This window comes from Schistocerca nitens, chromosome 4 (assembly GCF_023898315.1).
Source record: "Schistocerca nitens isolate TAMUIC-IGC-003100 chromosome 4, iqSchNite1.1, whole genome shotgun sequence".
NCBI lineage: Eukaryota > Metazoa > Arthropoda > Insecta > Orthoptera > Acrididae > Schistocerca > Schistocerca nitens.
The window spans coordinates 942,415,848-942,435,215 of record NC_064617.1 but is presented as its reverse complement, the minus strand read 5'-3'; the positions used below and the strand labels follow the sequence as shown (position 1 = coordinate 942,435,215).

The window sequence follows — 19,368 nt, the reverse complement described above, 5'->3', positions numbered from 1 at the left end:
TAACTGCCCTTCCAAGTCCTTTGCTGTCTCTGACAGAATTAAAATGTCATCGGCGAACCTCAAAGTTTTTATTTCTTCTCCAGGGATTTTAATACCTACTCCGAATACGTTAAATATATGTGAAATATTTTTGACATGTGTGTACGTGGGCTAAGCCACTGGTAAGAAGCTTCTCCTAGACCCCTTAATGATTTCAAACAAATTTGGTACACTTATTAGCTACAATCCGGAAAGAAATACTGTAGGAGTAAGAATCAACAGCCTTCTGTTGGTTTGAGTGTGATAATGTGAATAAAGAAAAGGGAAGGGAAGATGAACAGGAAGAGAGAGAGAGGAGGAAATGGACAGGGAAAGGAAGAGAAGGAGATGGGCAGAGAGAGGGGAGAGAAGGAAATGAAGGAAAGCGGAGGAGATGAGCAGGAGAGTGGGGAGGAGGAGATGTCAGAGAGAGGGGAAGGTGGAGAGGGAGAGAGGGTGGAGGTGTTGGTGAGAGAGATGGGGTGGAGAAGGTCGACAGAGAGGGGTTGATGGAGGGGATGGACGGAGTGAGGGAAAGGGAGGAGATAGACTAATAGAATATTGGTATAAATGCATTCTTGGGCAACGCCAGATGCTAAGATAGGGTTAAATAAAGCACGTGTTTTGTACTTGCTGATTGTGGCCATTTATTGTATAATTGCAGCGTTACATAAGTTAGACAGTTTGTACAGCAGGAAGCAGGTGTGGTGTCTGTATGAAGGCGGCAGATGCTCCCCTCAGCCGAGCAGCGCGGCCTTGGCGTGCAGGTGCGCCAGGACGCCGGGCGCCGCGGCCACGGCGGGAACACCCACACCCAGCAGGTGGGCGCCGCCCAGCGCCGCCGCCGTCGCGTCGCGCACCGCCGTCGTGGCCACGGCAGCCGCGTGAGACACCTGCCGGCGATTTAGCATCTCATTCAGCAACGTTATTAACCAGGGAATGTATTCTGAATATCTTAGATAAAATAGGCTAGATTCTACCAGAGAGTGCTCATATCACTTAATATTTCATGTCGCTGTGACCTTCTGTCCAAATAACGTTTTGATATAGCTCTTCATACTAGTCCATCCTGTGTGTGCTAACGTCTATACGTGCATAGCTACTGCAGCCTACATCCATTTGACCCTACCTACTGTAGTGAAACTTCGGTATTCCTCTGCAGTTTTAAACTCTCCCCCCCCCTCTCTGTCTCTCTATCACACACACACACACACACACACACATTCCGTGATTTCCCCAAATCGCTTCAGGCAAATGCCGGGATGGTTCCTTTTGAAAGGGCACAGCTGACTTCTTTCCCCGTCCTTCCCTAATCGATCGGACCAGTGACCTCTCTGTTTGGTCCTCTCCCCCAAATCTATCAACCAAACAACCCACACCCACACCCACACATACAAACACACACCCACACACACACACACACACACACACACACACACACACACACACACACACACACACGCACGCATCACAGACATGTCTATTCGAGTTCCCTTGACCCCAATTCGAATCAGTTCATCAAAATCACTGGGAACAGCTGAAAATGGTTCAAATGGCTGAGCACTATGCGACTTAACATCTGAGGCCATCAGTCACCAAGACTTAGAACTACTTAAACCTAACTAACCTAAGGACATCACACACATCTATGCCCGAGGCAGGATTCGAACCTGCGACCGTAGCAGCAGCGCGGTTCCGCAATAAAGCGCCTAGAACAGTTCGGCCACAGCGGTCGGCGGGAACAGCAGAAATTTCAGAGAAGCAGGATAGGCTCAGCTAGAATGGATAAAGTAAGGAATGAGGCAGTGAGAGAAATAGTGAAGAGAAGCCCATCCAGGAGACCATAGGAGAAACAAGATCAAGATAGTATCGTCTTGCTAAAAGAATGGGACTTCGAAGGATACCAATACAGGCTCATGAAATGACAGTAGGAAGTAAGGGACGTAAAGGAAGACGGAGACATAGGTGGATTGCTGTAGTGATGGAACGTGTAGAGAAGAAAGAAGAAGACCCGAGCCAACTACAGAAGGGATCGTGGTGGGAGGCACTAAAAGATGGAAAGGCTTATGTGGCAATCAGACCCAGCCAAGGGCTGCAAACTCTACAAATTGATGATGATCTTGACGACTTCTTCATTACATATCCGATGTTCGCATTTGATCTTCAGCATTCTCCTGTAGCATGACATTTCAAAAACGTCTACTCTCTTCCTGTCTGAACTGTTTATCAGCCATGTTTCAGTTCCGTGCAAGTCTCCACAAATAACTTTAGGAAGGACTCCCAATTGAATTTAAATTAGATGTTAAAAAACTTCTCTTCTCCAAAAATGCCTTGCTTCCTATTGCCTGTCTGCAGTTCACATCCTTTCTGCTTTGGTCATCTTCAACTACTTTTCTGCCCAAATGGCAGAACCCATCAACTAATTTTTGGGAGTCACTTCCTAATCTAATTCGCTCAGCGTAGCCTGATTTAATTCGGCTACACTCCATATTGAAACTTCCTGTCGAGGCCCTACCCATTCCGCTCATATTACATGTCCTCTGCCTTCCTCAATATTATTACAATGTGACTAGAAAACTTAGGAATGAGTCATTCAGTTGCCGGATCTTGTTACAGTTTGTTCACAGATGAGCAGCTCAGTTCTCGTCCCCGGGTCTTTCGACAACAATGGACACATGGTGAAGATGAAAAGCAGATGCAAAAACATCTACTGCAATACCCGGGGGACTGAGTAACAAAATAACAAAATAACAAAATAATGACCGATTTTTTGGGAGACCCTGTTGAGAGGTGGCATGAGCCCCCTCTCATATTTCTATCTTACGATTCTCCTCTCTAGTTGCATGCGGTGGAGGGTTGCTTTTCCTTAACACGCGTACTTCCCACGCAGCGTCTCTCGTCACCCGGGTGGGCCGGTGACAGGCGGGCTCTGTGGAACTGGAGAGAGTTAAGCCGACGTGTGTGAGGCAGTCGAGTGAATGCTTTTCAGACGCCGACATTGTCAAGAGACACGCCCGCTGGGGTGTGAAGTAGCGGCTGGGCTAGAGGTTCCGTTACTTCAGAGAAACTTTGCGAAAACACTTTCTGGCGGGCTACCAGCGAGGCGTGGGAATGACTTGTGTACCCACGCAGTTGTGGCGGGAAAATTCCCGCACATTTAGTTGTTCATCCATTACAAAGCATCAGTTATCACACACCATGTACTTACTGAGATCGGTCTCTACACGTATATCAAAATAAATTATTTCCATGTCTAGATTAGATGTTATAATGATTGCCATAGATTAATAACTATAAAAGTAAAACAAGAGTGTCTGAAATGACAGACCATCAATGTTTCATTAGGTAAATTGATTATAACATAGAAGGTCATGGGAAAAAGTTAGGCATAAGACTTTTGTAAGAATTGTACAGATGACGAGGAACGTGGCAATGCAGAGGCCAGCCAGCGCAAAAACAAGAGGTCTTCGGCTACCTGCTAGAGGGCGAGCGTCCCGTCCTACACGCTGACAGTCACCCGGCTGCCTACCTGAGGGATTACACGGGACCCTTGCCCCGCCACAAGCGAAAGTGGGGCTGGCCGTTGACCCTGACACGCGACAGCCTGCTAGCTCTCCGGACGCGGCAGCCGCTTGGAGGGATTCCCTGCGGCAGACCACGTTGTCGTGAGTACACGAAGAAGATCACATATCGTGTCAGAACCTGCGCCTCATGTGCCTCAGGACAGAAAGGGACGCTCTATACTCACCTGTTTGGGTTTTTACAACTCACTAGCATTGGCCGATCTGCATACACAAAGCAGTATCGTGCCACACTAACAAATGTATGGTCTCATGTCTTACTTCTCCTCTCTATTAGAGAGCAGTTTTTAACAATAGTCGCTCCTAGTTCGATCCTGTATGGATGACCTCACACACTTGTGGAGTCACTCCACGTGCCATCATCCCTCGTCGAACTGCAATATTGGGAAACATAAAGTTCTGTCCAGCGAGAGAAGAGACCTAGACTAGTGATGTATCCCAACGAGTAGACCTCAGAAACAATTAATCGACGTGAGGAGAGCCTATCACTGTGTCTTCCTACCATACGGCCGTGATCATATGCGTGGGTCTGACTACAATCTCAACAGCGTACTGCAGACACTCCAGAACTCCCTATTGCTGTTGCCACAACGTAGCAACTACAACCGACGTTTAGCCTTATGTGATGTCAGTACAGTGGAATCAGTGAAGTGCCACGGATATTTCTAACAATGTGATTTAGTGCCTCATTCTCAGCACAGTCGTGAACTTTGTGCAATGTGCACGCACAATTTGATGCCCCATGAACCTTGTTTTTTTTGTTTTTCTTAAATTTCTTTCTCTTATGTTGTTTCTGTAATGTATGTTATACCTTGTATGCGTTTGTGTTTTACACTGTAGTTCTTATTACAGATTACTGTATTGTTCTCCACATCATGTTTTTTTTGTATTTTGTGTTTATTGTTGTGTGTATGCTAACAGTGTGCCTGAAGTCCCCATAAACTGAAGCAGATACCACCACTGTCATTGTGAATGGACCATCAGTTCAGGGAACATTTTGTAAAGGTTATTCTTGCTGCAGGGAGACAGAATGAATCGGAGGTTGTAACTAGATTCTGAAAACTCACAAAGAGATTGTTAACTTAAATATTATCATGTGTGAGTGAGGTCAGGTTAGTTTAATGATTAAAATTGTTGTAACATCTTGGGCATTTAATTGCGGAGCACTCCAACTCTGATTGTAAAGAATAAACTGCTCCATATTTGGCTCAGATGCCCGGGCCATGTTTAGAGCGTGAATGTCTGCGTGAATCGGTGTTTGGAAGGGGCTCCCTGGGTATGGATGTGTGATGTGAGTGTTAGTGTTCCATATTAAGAAGGTGAAGTTGGCTACATCATAAATAATCCTCCCTCTATGAGTTGCATTTTTCAGTTGCAATGATCTTTTTTATAGAGTGCGGTATGTGGAGTCACTTTGTAAGATTGTTCTTGGGCGATTGACTCACTACCTTGCTCCTAAGTGAGCCAACCGCTCACCAATTACAATCTAAAATGGCGTAGGGGCAATGAGAGGTGGCATGAGCCCCCTCTCATATTTCTATCTTACGATTCTCCTCTCTAGTTGCATGCGGTGGAGGGTTGCTTTTCCTTAACACGCGTACTTCCCACGCAGCGTCTCTCGTCACCCGGGTGGGCCGGTGACAGGCGGGCTCTGTGGAACTGGAGAGAGTTAAGCCGACGTGTGTGAGGCAGTCGAGTGAATGCTTTTCAGACGCCGACATTGTCAAGAGACACGCCCGCTGGGGTGTGAAGTAGCGGCTGGGCTAGAGGTTCCGTTACTTCAGAGAAACTTTGCGAAAACACTTTCTGGCGGGCTACCAGCGAGGCGTGGGAATGACTTGTGTACCCACGCAGTTGTGGCGGGAAAATTCCCGCACTTTCTGCAAAATCAGCACAGAAATTGGCGCCAAGAATCTCCATTGGTGGAATGGTAGTGCTCCGGCAATGGAGTGGAATTTCCGCCGGTTTTCGAGTTGCTGATTGGAACGTAACCACGGCCACTGTCGTGGGGGCGGGAATGTTCGGTGTTCGGCCTGTACGGGTGCTCTGGGTAGTCGGCAGTCGCCTTTCGGTCGAGGACGTCGAAGCAGCCAGCCCTCGCCTGCGGTACGCCAGATCGTGTTCTGGGAGATAAGAAGACTGTGGGTAATGTACGTCCGCAGCACCGGCAGATAGGGATTTTTCCTAGGTGATAATCAGAGCTCAGCAGAGCGCGCCTGTTCATCCTTTTCTAACTGTGTTCAGTTTCGAGTAACAGCAATTACTATTGGGTTAGCTGTGTGTCTCTCTTGAGATTTGAGTGGAAAGGAATTGGCTCCACATACCACTACGTCTTAAACCTCAGGATCTAAGTTAGGGACAACTTCACCTTTATAGTGTTTGTATGAATCTCCAATTTTAGCCAATTTGATGATTTATAAATTTCCTGTGTTTCTTTTACTATTCTGTGTTTAAGCTTAATAAATCATATTGTTATTTTGAACAGAACTTTCATTCTGTTAATCGATAGAGCAACCCTATCATTCCTCACTATGCTAATGAAACCTTTGTTTATTTAACTTATGTATCAAATTAAATTATTGCAGGTGCCAAACTCTCTTCTACTCCACTAGCAGGGTTGATTAGAGTCAGTTCGCGTATTTTTTTTATCCTTGTGCAACAGCAAAAGTCGGAGTTAGAATAGGGGGGGCTTAGAGCATGATTTACACATGTGGATTCTAGTAGAATTTAGTGATAAATACACTACTAGCCCCGGCACCTCGCACTGTTTCAACTGACAGTCTCGAATTTATTGTTACCTGTATGAAAGTTCCTGATGGAATCACTATTTATCATCCAAACATTGGTATCTTTGCTCGTATTTACAACACTCATATAAAACTACAATGGCCAATTCTCAGCACGTCAAGACGTATCTGGTGTGTAATTGCTTACTAAAGTAATTGTTACATTCTAATATCTTGAATATCAAACGGATATTACTTAAGACAATTAGATATTTTAATCTTAATTTAACATCTATACAGTAGGCAAACTTCCAGCTAGTGCAAAATATATAGCATGACGTAACAGCAAATGCATTTGCTGAAGATGAGTGCATGAGGGTGCAGAGCTGTTGTGTTTGGATATCTGTAAATGCAAGGGAGATAATACGTACCTTAGCGGCGGCAACTGCTGGGGTGTCACCAGGGATCACCAGGGAGGAAGGGATTCCTATCTGCTCGCCAGCTACCTGAGCCAGATGGGTAGCCTGCAACAAAAAAAAAAAAAAAGGAATAATAAGACTATTAATTTTTATCTCGTTAAATAGTGTTTTTTTAACATTTACAGTAAGACTAGAGTTTCAATAGATTCAATAACGTGGCTCCTGAGCCGTCCCATTGATCGTCTGCAAGCTGAAAGTTCCATATTCACAAATTGTTTAAGTTATACACTATCGGAGACGTCGTATAATCAGAAGATCATGTAACAGTTTCACTTCCCAACCAATTAGTGTATTTTTATGCTTCCTTATCTTTTTGTCAGTAACTTAAAATAACTGCATCTGCTCCCAATTACCACGAGATGTTTACCACCCCGTTACCAGCAATTATTACTCCCTGTGATGTTCAACTTTTTTGCAGAAGTACTAGCCTTCGAATATGGACATGCTTGCATAGTACATATCACAAATGACAAACCACAAGAAAACAAAAAACTGTCCCATGAAGACGAAAATGGGCTAAATGGTTTCATTTGATCAAAACCAATGTCTGTAGCTTTGGAGGATGTTTTTAAATCACACAACTCGTATGCATAACGAATCCCGTCTGAAGCATCTACGGATTGGGACACTCCACACTTGCTTTTTATTTCACCAGTAGAGAAACTTTAACAATGAACTGATGAGATCAAAGGAACAAGTTTCAGTGGAAAGCTAAAACTTACATGAAGTAAGATCAAAATGAAGTATATTGACTGATATATTAGTACACTACGTAGAAATCTAAACTGTTAACGGATGGCTAACGAAATAGAGAAATGTCTCTTCTTCGTCTATTTGGAAATGGATTTGGAAACAAATTGTAGTGCTAAGAAGAAAATTCACAGTTTCATCGAAATCCTGACAGTTCTGGGATATTCTCAGTCTCGCTGAAATCCTGATAATTCCAACCTCACGGCAGTAAGAGCTAGCTAGAACTCCTGCGCGCGGCATTTAGGACAACCGAGTGGTCGGATCTAGGAATCTTTCTGAAAGTAGTTCGATAGCTACAGTGCAGTAATTACTTATTTTGGAGTAGCGATAACTTTTAACACTGCCTCGCTGTTCACAGGGAGACTAGGGACTCCCATCGACACTGATTTTTGAGATGTGATGCTACACAAGGATATCGAAAACTTTGTGGACTGTTAAGAAAGAAGGAACTTGTCGGGAGATTCGGCTACAAGGGGATCGTGTGGGAAACATTGACAAGAAGAATGTTCGTCTTGCCTCTGGTGGAGGGCATACACAATATTTGTGAAAGGCAAATGAAAACCTTAACCCTGCACATAATTGTAACAAGTACCTCGTATGTACACATATGAAGAAGAAACACACTTTTCCATTTGCTGGTTCTTTTAAAAAGAAATACACTTTAAAATTCATCCCAAGTTTCCATCTTCACTCGCGTAGAAAATATAGTCTTACGACATTTGATGAATTTATTTGCAAGCACCCTGTAAATTAGCGGAGCATTAGGTTTATATTAGATGTAGTTTTATTCCCTAGCTCTATAGACCCTCAACGATGTAGAACATATTACAAAACAAGAACACGCAATATATGTTTACAAAAAAAGAGTTATATTAATTTACCTGTTATAGATCCCAAGTGAAACACTCCTGATGGGTGTAGGGTAACTCCAAAGAATTTCAAACACATTTGCATTTGAAATATAACAACAAACTTGTCCCAAATCAAATAAATGCACAATTTAATGGGGCGCTTATCGTAATTGCTAGACTAATGTAGCCATGCATCAACAAAGGCAACATCAGTTTACAACATTTATGCATGTTGATCATATTACTGCTCTGAAGGTGTTCCGTAGTCAAATTTTATCTACAGTAATACATTATTTGTTATTGTTTATACTATATACACATTACTCGGTTCTTGTATGAAACTCTTTAATGAAGTAGAAGGAGTTGAACACCAGAAAAAAATTATGCTTCTCTTAAATTGAAATCTATTAGTAGTTAAACGTTTTATGGCTGTCGGCTTGTTATCGAAAATATGTGTTCCTGAGTACTAGACGCTTATCTGGATCTAAGTAAGTGACTTTAAGTATTTCTGAAGATTATTCTCATTTCTAATGTTCATTCCACGAACTTGTCTCGCACGCCACAAACTGATAAGAGCCTGTGGAGTCTGACCACTTTTGGGACTCTTTACGCTGCGGATGCTCCGACTACAGACGAAGGGGAGGATGATGTGGTTTTCACTACGAAGACAGGTTTTCTGCTGCTTTTCACGACACTCTATACTGTGCAAGCCTCTTCGAATAACTACTGCAACCTACGTCCTTTTAACATCCTGGTTACTTATCCATCTTTTGGCCACGGTCTACTACTTTTATCCCCCACGCTTCCCTACAAAAGTAAACTGGCGATCACCTGGTGTCTTTTAGTCAAATCGCCGGCCGAAGTGGCCGCGCGGTTCTGGCGCTGCAGTCTGGAACCGCGAGACCGCTACGGTCGCAGGTTCGAATCCTGCCTCGGGCATGGATGTGTGTGATGTCCTTAGGTTAGTTAGGTTTAACTAGTTCTAAGTTCTGGGGGACTAATGACCTCAGCAGTTGAGTCCCATAGTGCTCAGAGCCATTAGTCAAATCATGCCTGAAACTTCTTTCTTCCCAAATTCTATTCCGTATCTTTTCATTGGTTGCTTGATCTCCCCTTATACTCTTCAGAATTCGTCTGTAGCACCACATTTCAAATACTTCAGCTCTCTTTTTCCTTGATATGTTTAGCGTTCATTTCCCACTTGCGTACAAGGCTACAATCCACACAAATACCCCCAGAAAAGACTTCCATATCATTAAGTTTACATACGATGTTAATTACTGTCTCTCCTTCAAAAACGTTTTAAATATTGCTAGTCTACATTTTACATCTTCTCCACTCCGGCAATCAGCAGTTATTTTACTTTCCAGACAGTGACACTAATGTACTGCTTTTGGTTCTCTAGTTTTCTTATCTAATTCCCTCAGCATTACCTGATTTAATTCGACTACGTTTCATTTTCCCTGCTTTTCTTTTGTTGATGTTCATCTCATATTCTCCTTTCAATACACTGTATATCCCGTTCAGTTGCTCCTCCAAGTGCTTCACTGTCTCTGACATAATTACGATGTCATCGGCAAACCTGAAAGTTTGCATATCTTCTCCCTGAACTTTAATTCTTTCTCCAAATTTTCCTTGGGTTTCCTTTACTGCTTGCTCAATGTGCAGACTGGGATGGGCTACAAACCTGCCTCACACCCTTCTCAACCACGGCTTCCCTGTCATACCCCTCTAATCTCATAACTGCCGTCTGGTTTCTGTACTCGTTGTATATAACCTTTTCCTTCCTGTATTTACCCCTGTTACCTGCAGAATTTCAAAGAGTGTATTGCAGTCATCATTGTCAAAAGCTTCCTCACAGTCTAGAAAAACTATAAACCTGCGGATTTCTATCCTTAATCTGCCTTCTAAGATAAATCGTTGGGTCAGTATTGCCTCGTGTGTTCCTACATTTCTCCGGAATCCTGAATAATCTTCCACAAGGTCGGTGTCCACCAGTTTTTCAATTCTTCTGCTAAATTTTGTTGCTATAAGGTTTCCAAGGTAAAAGATCGTAATACACTACTGGCCATTAAAATTGCTACACCAAGAAGAAATGCAGATGATAAACGGGTGTTCATTGGACAAATATATTATACTACAACTGACATGTGATTACATTTTCACGCAATTTTGGTGCATAGATTCTGAGAAATCAGTACCCAGAACAAACACCTCTGGCCGTAATAACGGCCGTGATACGGCTGGGCATTGAGTCAAACAGAGCTTGGATGGCGTGTACAGGTACAGCTGCCCATGCAGCTTCAACACGATACCACAGTTCATCAAGAGTATTGTGACGAGCCAGTTGCTCGGCCACCATTGACCACACGTTTCCAGTTGGTGAGACATCTGGAGAATGTGCTCGCCAGGGGAACAGTCGAACATTTTCTGTATCCATAAAGGCCCGTACAGGACCTGCAACATGCGGTCGTGCATTATCCTGCTGAAATGTAGGGTTTCGCAGGGATCGAATGGAGGGTAGAGCCGTGGCTCGTAACACATCTGAAATATAACGTCCACTGTTCAAAGTGCCGTCAGTGCGAACAAGAGGTGACCGAGACGTGTAACCAATGGCACCCCATACCATCACGCCGGGTGATACGCCAGTATGGCGATGACGAATACGCGCTTCCGGATACACGTTCACCGTGATGTCGCAAAACACGGATGCAACCATCATGATGCTGTAAAAAGATCCTGGATTCATCCGAACAAATGACGTTTTGCAGTTCGTGCACCCAGGTTCGTCGTTGAGTACACAATGGCAGGCGCTCCTTTCTGTGGTGAAGCGTCAAGGGCAACCGCAGCCATGGTCCCCGAGCTGATAGTCCATGCAGCTGCAAACGTCGTCGAAATGTTCGTGCAGATGGTTGTTGTCTTACAAACATCCCGATCTGTTGCGTCAGGGGTCGAGACGTGGCTACACGATCCGTTACAGCCATACGGATAAGACGCCTGTCATCTCGACTGCTAGCGATACGAGGCCGTTGGGATCCAGCAGGGCGTTCCGTATTACCCTCCTGAACCCACCGATTCCATATTCTGCTAACAGTCATTGGATCTCGACCGACGCGAGCAGCAATGTCGCGATACGATAAACCGCGATCGCGATAGGCTACAATCCGGCCTTTATGAAAGTCGGAAACACGTGATGGTACGTATTTCTCCTCCTTACACGAGGCATCACAACAACGTTTCGCCAGGCAACGCCGGTCAACTGCTGTTTGTGTACGAGAAATCGGTTGGAAACATTCCTCGTGTCAGCACGTTGTAGGTGTCGCCACCGGCGCCAACGTTGTGTGAATACTCTGAAAAACTAATCATTTGCATATCACAGCATCTTCTTCCTGTCCTTTCTGTAGCACGTCATCTTCGTGGTGTAGCAATTTTAATGGCCAGTAGTGTAAGAAAACTGATGAGTGACAAAGGAGGTAACTGGAATATAGCGGCAAGTTGGGGAGCCTGCGCGGGAACAGGTGTCGTGTGGCCGTGTAACAGGTAGGAGCGTGACGTAGGGTAGCAACTCACCCTGGCGGCGGCGACGGCGGGCGTGTCCCCCGGGATGACGGCGGCGGGCGGGATGCCGACCTGTGCGCCGGCCACCTGGGCGGCGTGAGTGATCCTGGCCGCCACCACCTCGGGGGTGTCCAGCGGCACGCCGCCCGCCCCCAGCACCACGTTGGCCGCGGGCACGGGCAGCCCCAGACCCAGCAGGCCGGCGCCCGCCAGGTAGCCGGGCCGCGCGCTCACGGCGCACACCACGCTCACCAGCACCACCTGCACCAACCAGCCGTCTCAGCCACCGTCCACAGTCTGCACGCAGGGTGTTCAAAGACGAGCAGTACGTCACTTCATGAGGAAGAAATTCTGTTGAGAATGAGATTTTCACTCTGAAGTGGAGTGTGCGCTGATATGAAACTTCCTGGCAGATTAAAACTGTGTGCCGGACCGAGACTCGAACTCTGGACCTTTGCCTTTCGCGGGCAAATGCTCGAGTCTCGGTCCGGCACATAGTTTTAATCTGCCAGGAAGTTTGATATCAGCGCACACTCCGCTGCAAAGTGAAAATCTCATTCTGGAAACATCCCCCAGGCTGTGGCTAAGCCATGTCTCCGCAGTGTCCTTTCTTTCAGGAGTGCTAGTTCTGCAGGGTTCGCAGGAGAGCTTCTGTAAAGTTTGGAAGGTAGGAGACGAGGTACTGGCAGAAGTAAAGCTGTGAGGACGGGGAGTGAGTCGTGCTTGGGTAGCTCAGTTGGTAGAGCACTTGCCCGCGAAAGGCAACGGTCACGAGTTCAAGTCTCGGTCTGGCACACAATTTTAATCTCCCAGGAAGTTTCAACTTCTGTTGAGTCAAAACGTTCGCTGATCCTTCCCGGCCACACGAGCCACCCTGAAATCATAAACGACATTGCAGTGCCTGTGCCGTTAAGAAGAACGGTGAAATGATCCTAGAGACATGAGAGCATATCTGAAGGAACAGACACCGCGGCGACTATAGCCGTTACGAAATACGTGGACTATTCGGAAAGTAAGGAACGATAGGTCGCGAATTGGAAACCAAAGTGAAAATCAAAATTGTTTTATTTTCAATGGTTAGCTTCTAACAATACCACCACTTGCAAAGTAGGTTAGAAAGCAGATGAATAATGTTTCTCAGGCAGCATATATTCGCTTTATCGGGCAACAACAAAGTTAGTAATGTAGGTGAAGCAGGGAAATTAATTAGCAAAGATTATTATAGCTAATGTTATCCATCATGAAGCAATTATGATGACATGTATGCCTCTAGTCCCAGACAGCTTCATGTCCAAAAAAGACTCAAATGTGTCCCTGTTTAAGCTTCATTAGTTACAGTTCTCACGACATTAATGTCCACACAAAGTGCTTTCATCGAGAAGATCCTGGGAAGTTACACAAAAACTATATATTATTTATAGGCTACTTAGCAAGTTTCCAGCAGCAATATTAAGCCCGAAATCTAGGAAAATACTGCAGCTACCTACAGCTCTTGAGATCGCAAAGACAAAAGTAATCTAATTACTCTTGCACTTCGGCATTTTAGAAGTGTTTTACTCACACTCCATACCTTAACACAAGTACAGTGAGAGGTACCTTTTGCCGTGAACTTCACATTAGTTTGCACAGCATGGATGTCGACTGAGCTGTAGAAATAGATGTACACTGTGTGACAAAAACCTCGCAACGAGTAGCAGTCAAACATGGCACTGCTATAGTGACCTTGAAGCAGTCAATCACGGTCCATGTTTCAGGAGATAGCCGGTGATCGCAGCACGAGACACAAAGCACCAGCTTGGTGTCATCCCCTGGCGAGGGGGTCTTCTGACCGGTTGTCCTGCATACTACCTGCCCAAGTAAATTGATTTTCAACAGGGAATCCACAAGAATCAGTGTATCTAAGCGAAGACAGATATTTTATAAGAAAATCAGGAAATCTTAATTTGGCTCGGCCCAACCCCCTTCACTCTGAGTAGATGACTGGACTATAGGCAACACGCATTAGTTATGCACGTAGCTGATTGCCTACGCTCTGCCACCTCTCATACGGTGCTTGACAGAGGCTACCCTTCCTTTTTCCACTCGCAGATCAAACGAGAGGGAAACGACTGTCTACGTGTTTCCGTGCGTTCATGACGCGAGATGTACGTTGGCAACAATAAAATTTTTCTGCAGTCTGTCCCAGATACCGATTCTCTTAAAATTTTTCAATAGAGTTTCGCAAAAAGAACGTCTTCCCTCCAGGGATTCGCATTTGTGTTCACGTAGCATTTCCGTAGTACTTCCGTGTTGATTGAAACTAGAACATGTCTAGCAGCACATCTGAATTTCATAGCTGTCTTCCTTTAACCCGATCTGATGTGGATTCCAAACACTCGAGCACTACTCAAGAATGGGTCGCACAAGTGTCTTGTGCGCAATCTCCTATGTAGGTGAGCCACACTTTTGTAGAATTTTCATAGTAATCCAAAGTCGACCATTCGCCCCCCTCCCCCTCCCTCTGTAGCCGATGTTACGTGCCTCTCCTGTTTCACATCACTTAGCAGTTTTACCCCTAGGTATTTAATCAATGTATCAATCGCCACACCAGTAATACATTACTTGAAATATAGGATTGTTTTTTCTGTTTCTTAACTTAAGTTTTTCCGAAGTAAGAGCAAGCCGCATGCGTCACAGAAAATTCAGATTTTAACAAAATCATTTTGTATCCTACTACAGTCCAAGACGACATTGTTTTGTGCACTACAGTGTCATCAGCCAGGGGTCACAGATTGCTGTTCACCCTGTCCATGAGACCGCTTAAGTATATCGAGAACAACCACATAAGCCTTACGCACTCCTGACGATTCCTTTGTTACCAGATGAGACCCTCCCAAACGCCCTTCAAGCAGATCTTTGGCTTTTACATGTTCTATAGTAATGTTTAGTGACATTTCGAATGTAGCCTACTGATTTACGAATCAGGACCAGTGTCACAAGAAATTGAAACAAGGAACTTTAGGGAAGAAAGCGATCACAAAAATAGCACAGCCAGTGTGTTTATTGGGTACTGTTGCCTCAGAAGGTATAAAACTGACACAAGCTTTATTTAATGTTAGGCATGGTGTTTGAAGCCCGTTATTTTCTGTCGAGCAGAATCTTCCTCCTAACCCACACACTTATATGATGTACGCAGCAGTTAACCAACATTATCTGACAGATTTGTATCTAGGAAACGAAGCAGCAAAGGACATGCAAATGAAATTGAAATGCATTGGAAGTATCTACATAGCATACACATAACAGGAACCGGTTCGCCGATACTCGCACGGAGCTAACATGGCAGCACACACTTGTGACGTCATCTCAAGGGCAAACAAGGCATTACCGCTCAGTCGCTGTTACGCTATGATGCAGTTTCTTGGCTTTGGACTGCGGCAGGAAACGCCCTGAGGGGCGCGTCTTCCACGCTACGGGGGAGACACCTGCGTCAGCTAACTATTCGGTTTCGGTGAGCCGAGAACGAGGCTGTCTGGTTGGCACGGCACCGGCTATTGCATTGTTCTTGTCGATTACCGCATTCCGCACTGGGAGTGGCTACCGAAGCGGAACCGTTTCTCTAAAGGTTACCGCGGAACTGCTGCCTCGCCATAAACCGCATGAGTGGCCGAGCTTTTTGCTGCCGTCAGCGGCCAGTGCGATGTTATGTCTGCCCGAAAGAAACCGAGAACGCTGTTTCTGGGCAATTGAGCTCCCTTAATTTCGCCGTTAAGCTCAGTAATGGCAAATATTTGTAGAAATTACCAGAACCACAAGAAAATCAAGTGCTCAAGCCTCCATTCATGCCTTGTGAGAAACGAGTGGAAATTGCAGCTCGTGAAAGAACCAGAAACTGCCACCGCTACGCTGTATTTGATGGATCGACAGGAAAATGTAACTACTCGAGAATGCGTTGAAGCAACTAAAAGTTACAGTTTTTTAGGAAATGAACTCAAATTTATCCTCATATAAAATTGATACACTAATGAAGGTTTCGGGGCTTGTCAATGAAATGGATTTTCTCGGTCAGTTCGCAAGTCAGCACGCGGACACACTGTGGTATTGGGGCAACAAGAAACCCTAGAAACTGTCTCTGGAAAAGGAATAGAGTTAAAATTTGGGAAAACCATTCAATATCTGTAATTATACCACTCTTAACTATCTGCAACTGTTAATTTAGCATTTGAATGCTGTAATTCATTTAATTATCCAGGAACTCAAATGAGGATATTATTGGTGAAATATTTAGTTCAAATTCAAATGGCTCTGAGCACTATGGGACTTAACTGGCGAGGTCATCAGTCCCCTAGAACTTAGAACTACTTAAACTTAACTATCCTAAGGACATCACACACATACATGCCCGAGGCAGGATTCCAACCTGCAACCGTAGCGGTCGCGCGGTTCCAGACTGTAACGCCTAGAACCGATCGGCCACCCCGGCCGGCAAATATTTAGTTCCCCAGAGCTTTGTGACTGAGACCATATGACCAAGTTCAATAACAATGAATATGATTTAGAGGCAAGACGATAGTTGAAAGTGACATGCACTAGCCGAAATTGCATTCCTGACGTACATCGACCTCTGAATAGGTTGAAAAGTGTGGTACCACTTAATTTAAGTGTAGCATCGTGAAAACTTCGTAAGTAAGAACTGGAGTGAATTATTTGAAAAAGTAGTTAAAACAGTCCAATAAAATGGCAGTACATAATGTTCTAATGTTCTGAGAGGGGTTTTCCCATAAATGTATGTGAGGCATAGCTGATAACCAATAATGATGAACCACGCCTGAGACCAGACACCAGCGAAAATATGTGTAACCATTTAGAGAAACGGCTCATGGGGAATTAGAACAAATGCTACCCTCTACCAAGTGATATAATTAGTAACTGGAGTCACGTTTTTGATACAGAGCAGGTGAATAGCATGCTTGGGATGTGCCGTAGAGATGGCTATTGGAGAAACAATAACAGAGCTGCTAGATCTGGGACTATTAGGAGGTCACAGAGGATGGACTTGAAAGCGATAGATATATTATGTAACGGCCAACACTAAAAATAATCAGGTTAGAATATGGTCAAGAATTGACAATAACTGATCAGGATGAAGATGTATTGTTGTTAATATACGTGCAGTATTGTATGGCCACAAGAACAAGAACAGCAAAAGAAATTTTCTAATAGCTCATAGCATCACCGGAAAAATCCGATGTCCTGTTTATACGTACCTGACTCACGTCTATTAAACCTGCGACAAGTTAAAAATCATCAGAAACCGATGCAAATTTCGTACTAATCTGTAACAGTATTCGTCGAAGTGTTCGGGTCACTTATTTCATGTAAATAATATGCTGACGAGTTAAGTTAATTTCCTCATGTAGCGAAGGTTAAGGAAAACGTGTCAGTCTCTGTTATGAAACTAGCAAAGATTTCAGGCTGTGATATCGGTGGATGTTCTTTTCGTGCCATTGTGACGTTGTCACAAGTGCCTTGGACTCCTTTAGTTTTACGTAAAAAGCGGCCATTGTGACGTTGTCACAAGTGCCTTGGACTCCTTTAGTTTTACGTAAAAAGCGAGTTTGCAGCTCTGGAGATTTTGCTGTTGACATGACGTACAGAACGTAGATTCAAACGTCTCTGGAGACTGGGAGTACAAATTCACTGGTGCCTATCTCGTGATGTACTTGACGTCAGTACTGTTTAACAATATAGCGTATGTCTGTGAGTAAAATGTAACCACAATTAATAGTGGCAACTGATTCACGTTTTAATTTTTATGACTCCTAATAATTCCTCTCGTGTCTTATTATCACTTCGATATTGTCTTGCCTAAAGTCAAAGTGGGCTTATTGGAAAACTTGAAGTGCGATAACATTCAGACTGTCTTACTTGGTTTATTATCACAAAGTTTACTATACTATTCACGATGTTATAGTTGCAGTGGGGTACACAGCTATGACAATTTGTTTTAAGGATAACAGTTTGCCGCATCTGCTGTTACTGTTGAGATTAAACCAACCTTATATTTTCTATTGCACATTACTACGTAGTTACCGCTTTGTAGCCAACGTCAAATGTAGAGTGTAGCCTGTTAAACGCACATTCTTGCGTTACGTTCAACGTAAAATTCTCTGATGTAGACAAGAATCCAAGGACGTGTATTTAACAGATTGTACTCTACACTCGAGAGGGCTGCACAACGGAAACTATGTAGTCGTGAACGATATAAACGAACGAATTAATACTGAGATCAACAGCCATTGCGGCAAAGATCATTCAGTATACTCACAGTGTCTTCTCTATGCCAGCGCATGCACCCATGAAAAGGACTTGAAGCAAAGTAGCACTTATAAAGCATGTCGAGATAACCCCGTCTTCAATCCGAAAGCCGGACACGGTGGCCGAGCGGATCTAGGCGCTTCAGTTCGGAACCGCGGTGCTGCTACGGTCGCAGGTTCGAATCCTGCGTCGAGCATGGATGTGTGTGATGTCCTTAAGTTAGATAGATTTAAGTAGTTCTAAGTTCTAGGGGACTGATGACCTCAGCTGTTAAGTCCCATAGCGCTCAGAGCCGTTTGAACCATTTTTTCAATCCGAGAAGTTGGTTTGAACACCAAAGTGCTCTTCTAGGGAGATGGTCTGCCCTTGAGGTACTCCGACCCATAAACCCATTCATCCAAGCAGTTGTAGAGTGACGTGCAGTTTAACGTGGGCTCGGTACCAAGGTGCAACTCGACATTTTCTACATCAACAAATGTCGCCAGAGAGGAAGTAAGCATTAAGAGACAGCTGTATAGCCTATCCCCAACCGGAGATCAAAAGTGGGAGCTTTTAATCTGGCATTCAAACGCAGTGTCATAGAGGGACTAAGTACGAAGCTTATTATAAAATAAACAGGTTCCACGCGATCTTATATGTTAGCCGTAGAATTAGCAGCGGTGAAACTCCATTGTTTCTCAGCTTACATAATTCCGCGAGCAGGGAAAAATTAATTAAAAATTTCTATTGTCGCTGAAGTGTGGTGGCATGACGCCACAATGAGAAACGTTGCGTGAGAAAATTCTCCGGCGTCAGCCGACGACCGCCGTACTTACCAAGAGCTTCATGTCGGTGTGTATGTGAGTGTTTTGGTGTTCGGCTGCTGACGAACTGTGCAGTCCGGCTGACGCGGGGCCCTTTATATAGCGGCTCGGCAGACAGGCAGTCCGGGCCCGGAATGTCTTCCTAGACGTGGCTGGCGGCCGCAGGTAAACGCCCACCTAGAGGACGAGCTGCTACGTACGGGAAGCGGCGCAGGCTAGAGGCTGCGAACGACGCCCCACCAAGCGACCAGAGGGGTGTCCTTACAAGGGGAGGGGGTGTCCGTTGTCATCTGCCGCGGGGCACG

The 19,368-nt window shown here is 44.7% G+C and overlaps 1 protein-coding gene across 1 annotated transcript; it reads right to left on the bottom strand.

Moving 5' to 3' along the window:
- Nucleotides 1-640: 640 nt before the first annotated feature.
- On the bottom strand, nucleotides 641-19,230 carry LOC126253584 (cuticle protein 18.7-like). The gene is made up of 4 exons (XM_049955011.1): nucleotides 19,076-19,230; nucleotides 11,976-12,224; nucleotides 6,757-6,849; nucleotides 641-911 (listed from the first exon to the last, which is right to left on the bottom strand). Exons 1-4 carry the CDS (start codon nucleotides 19,085-19,087, stop codon nucleotides 756-758), a joined length of 510 nt encoding a protein of 169 aa, XP_049810968.1. The 5' UTR covers nucleotides 19,088-19,230; the 3' UTR covers nucleotides 641-755.
- Between the last annotated feature and the right edge of the window lie 138 nt (nucleotides 19,231-19,368).

Excerpts from the sequence above, each read along its gene's own strand:
- LOC126253584 (XM_049955011.1), bottom strand. Across the intron at positions 6,850-11,975 it reads CCGCCGTCGCCGCCGCCAGG|GCTACCCATCTGGCTCAGGT; the intron begins GTGAGTTGCTAC and ends TTTTTGTTGCAG. Across the intron at positions 912-6,756 it reads CAGCAGTTGCCGCCGCTAAG|GTGTCTCACGCGGCTGCCGT; the intron begins GTACGTATTATC and ends AATCGCCGGCAG.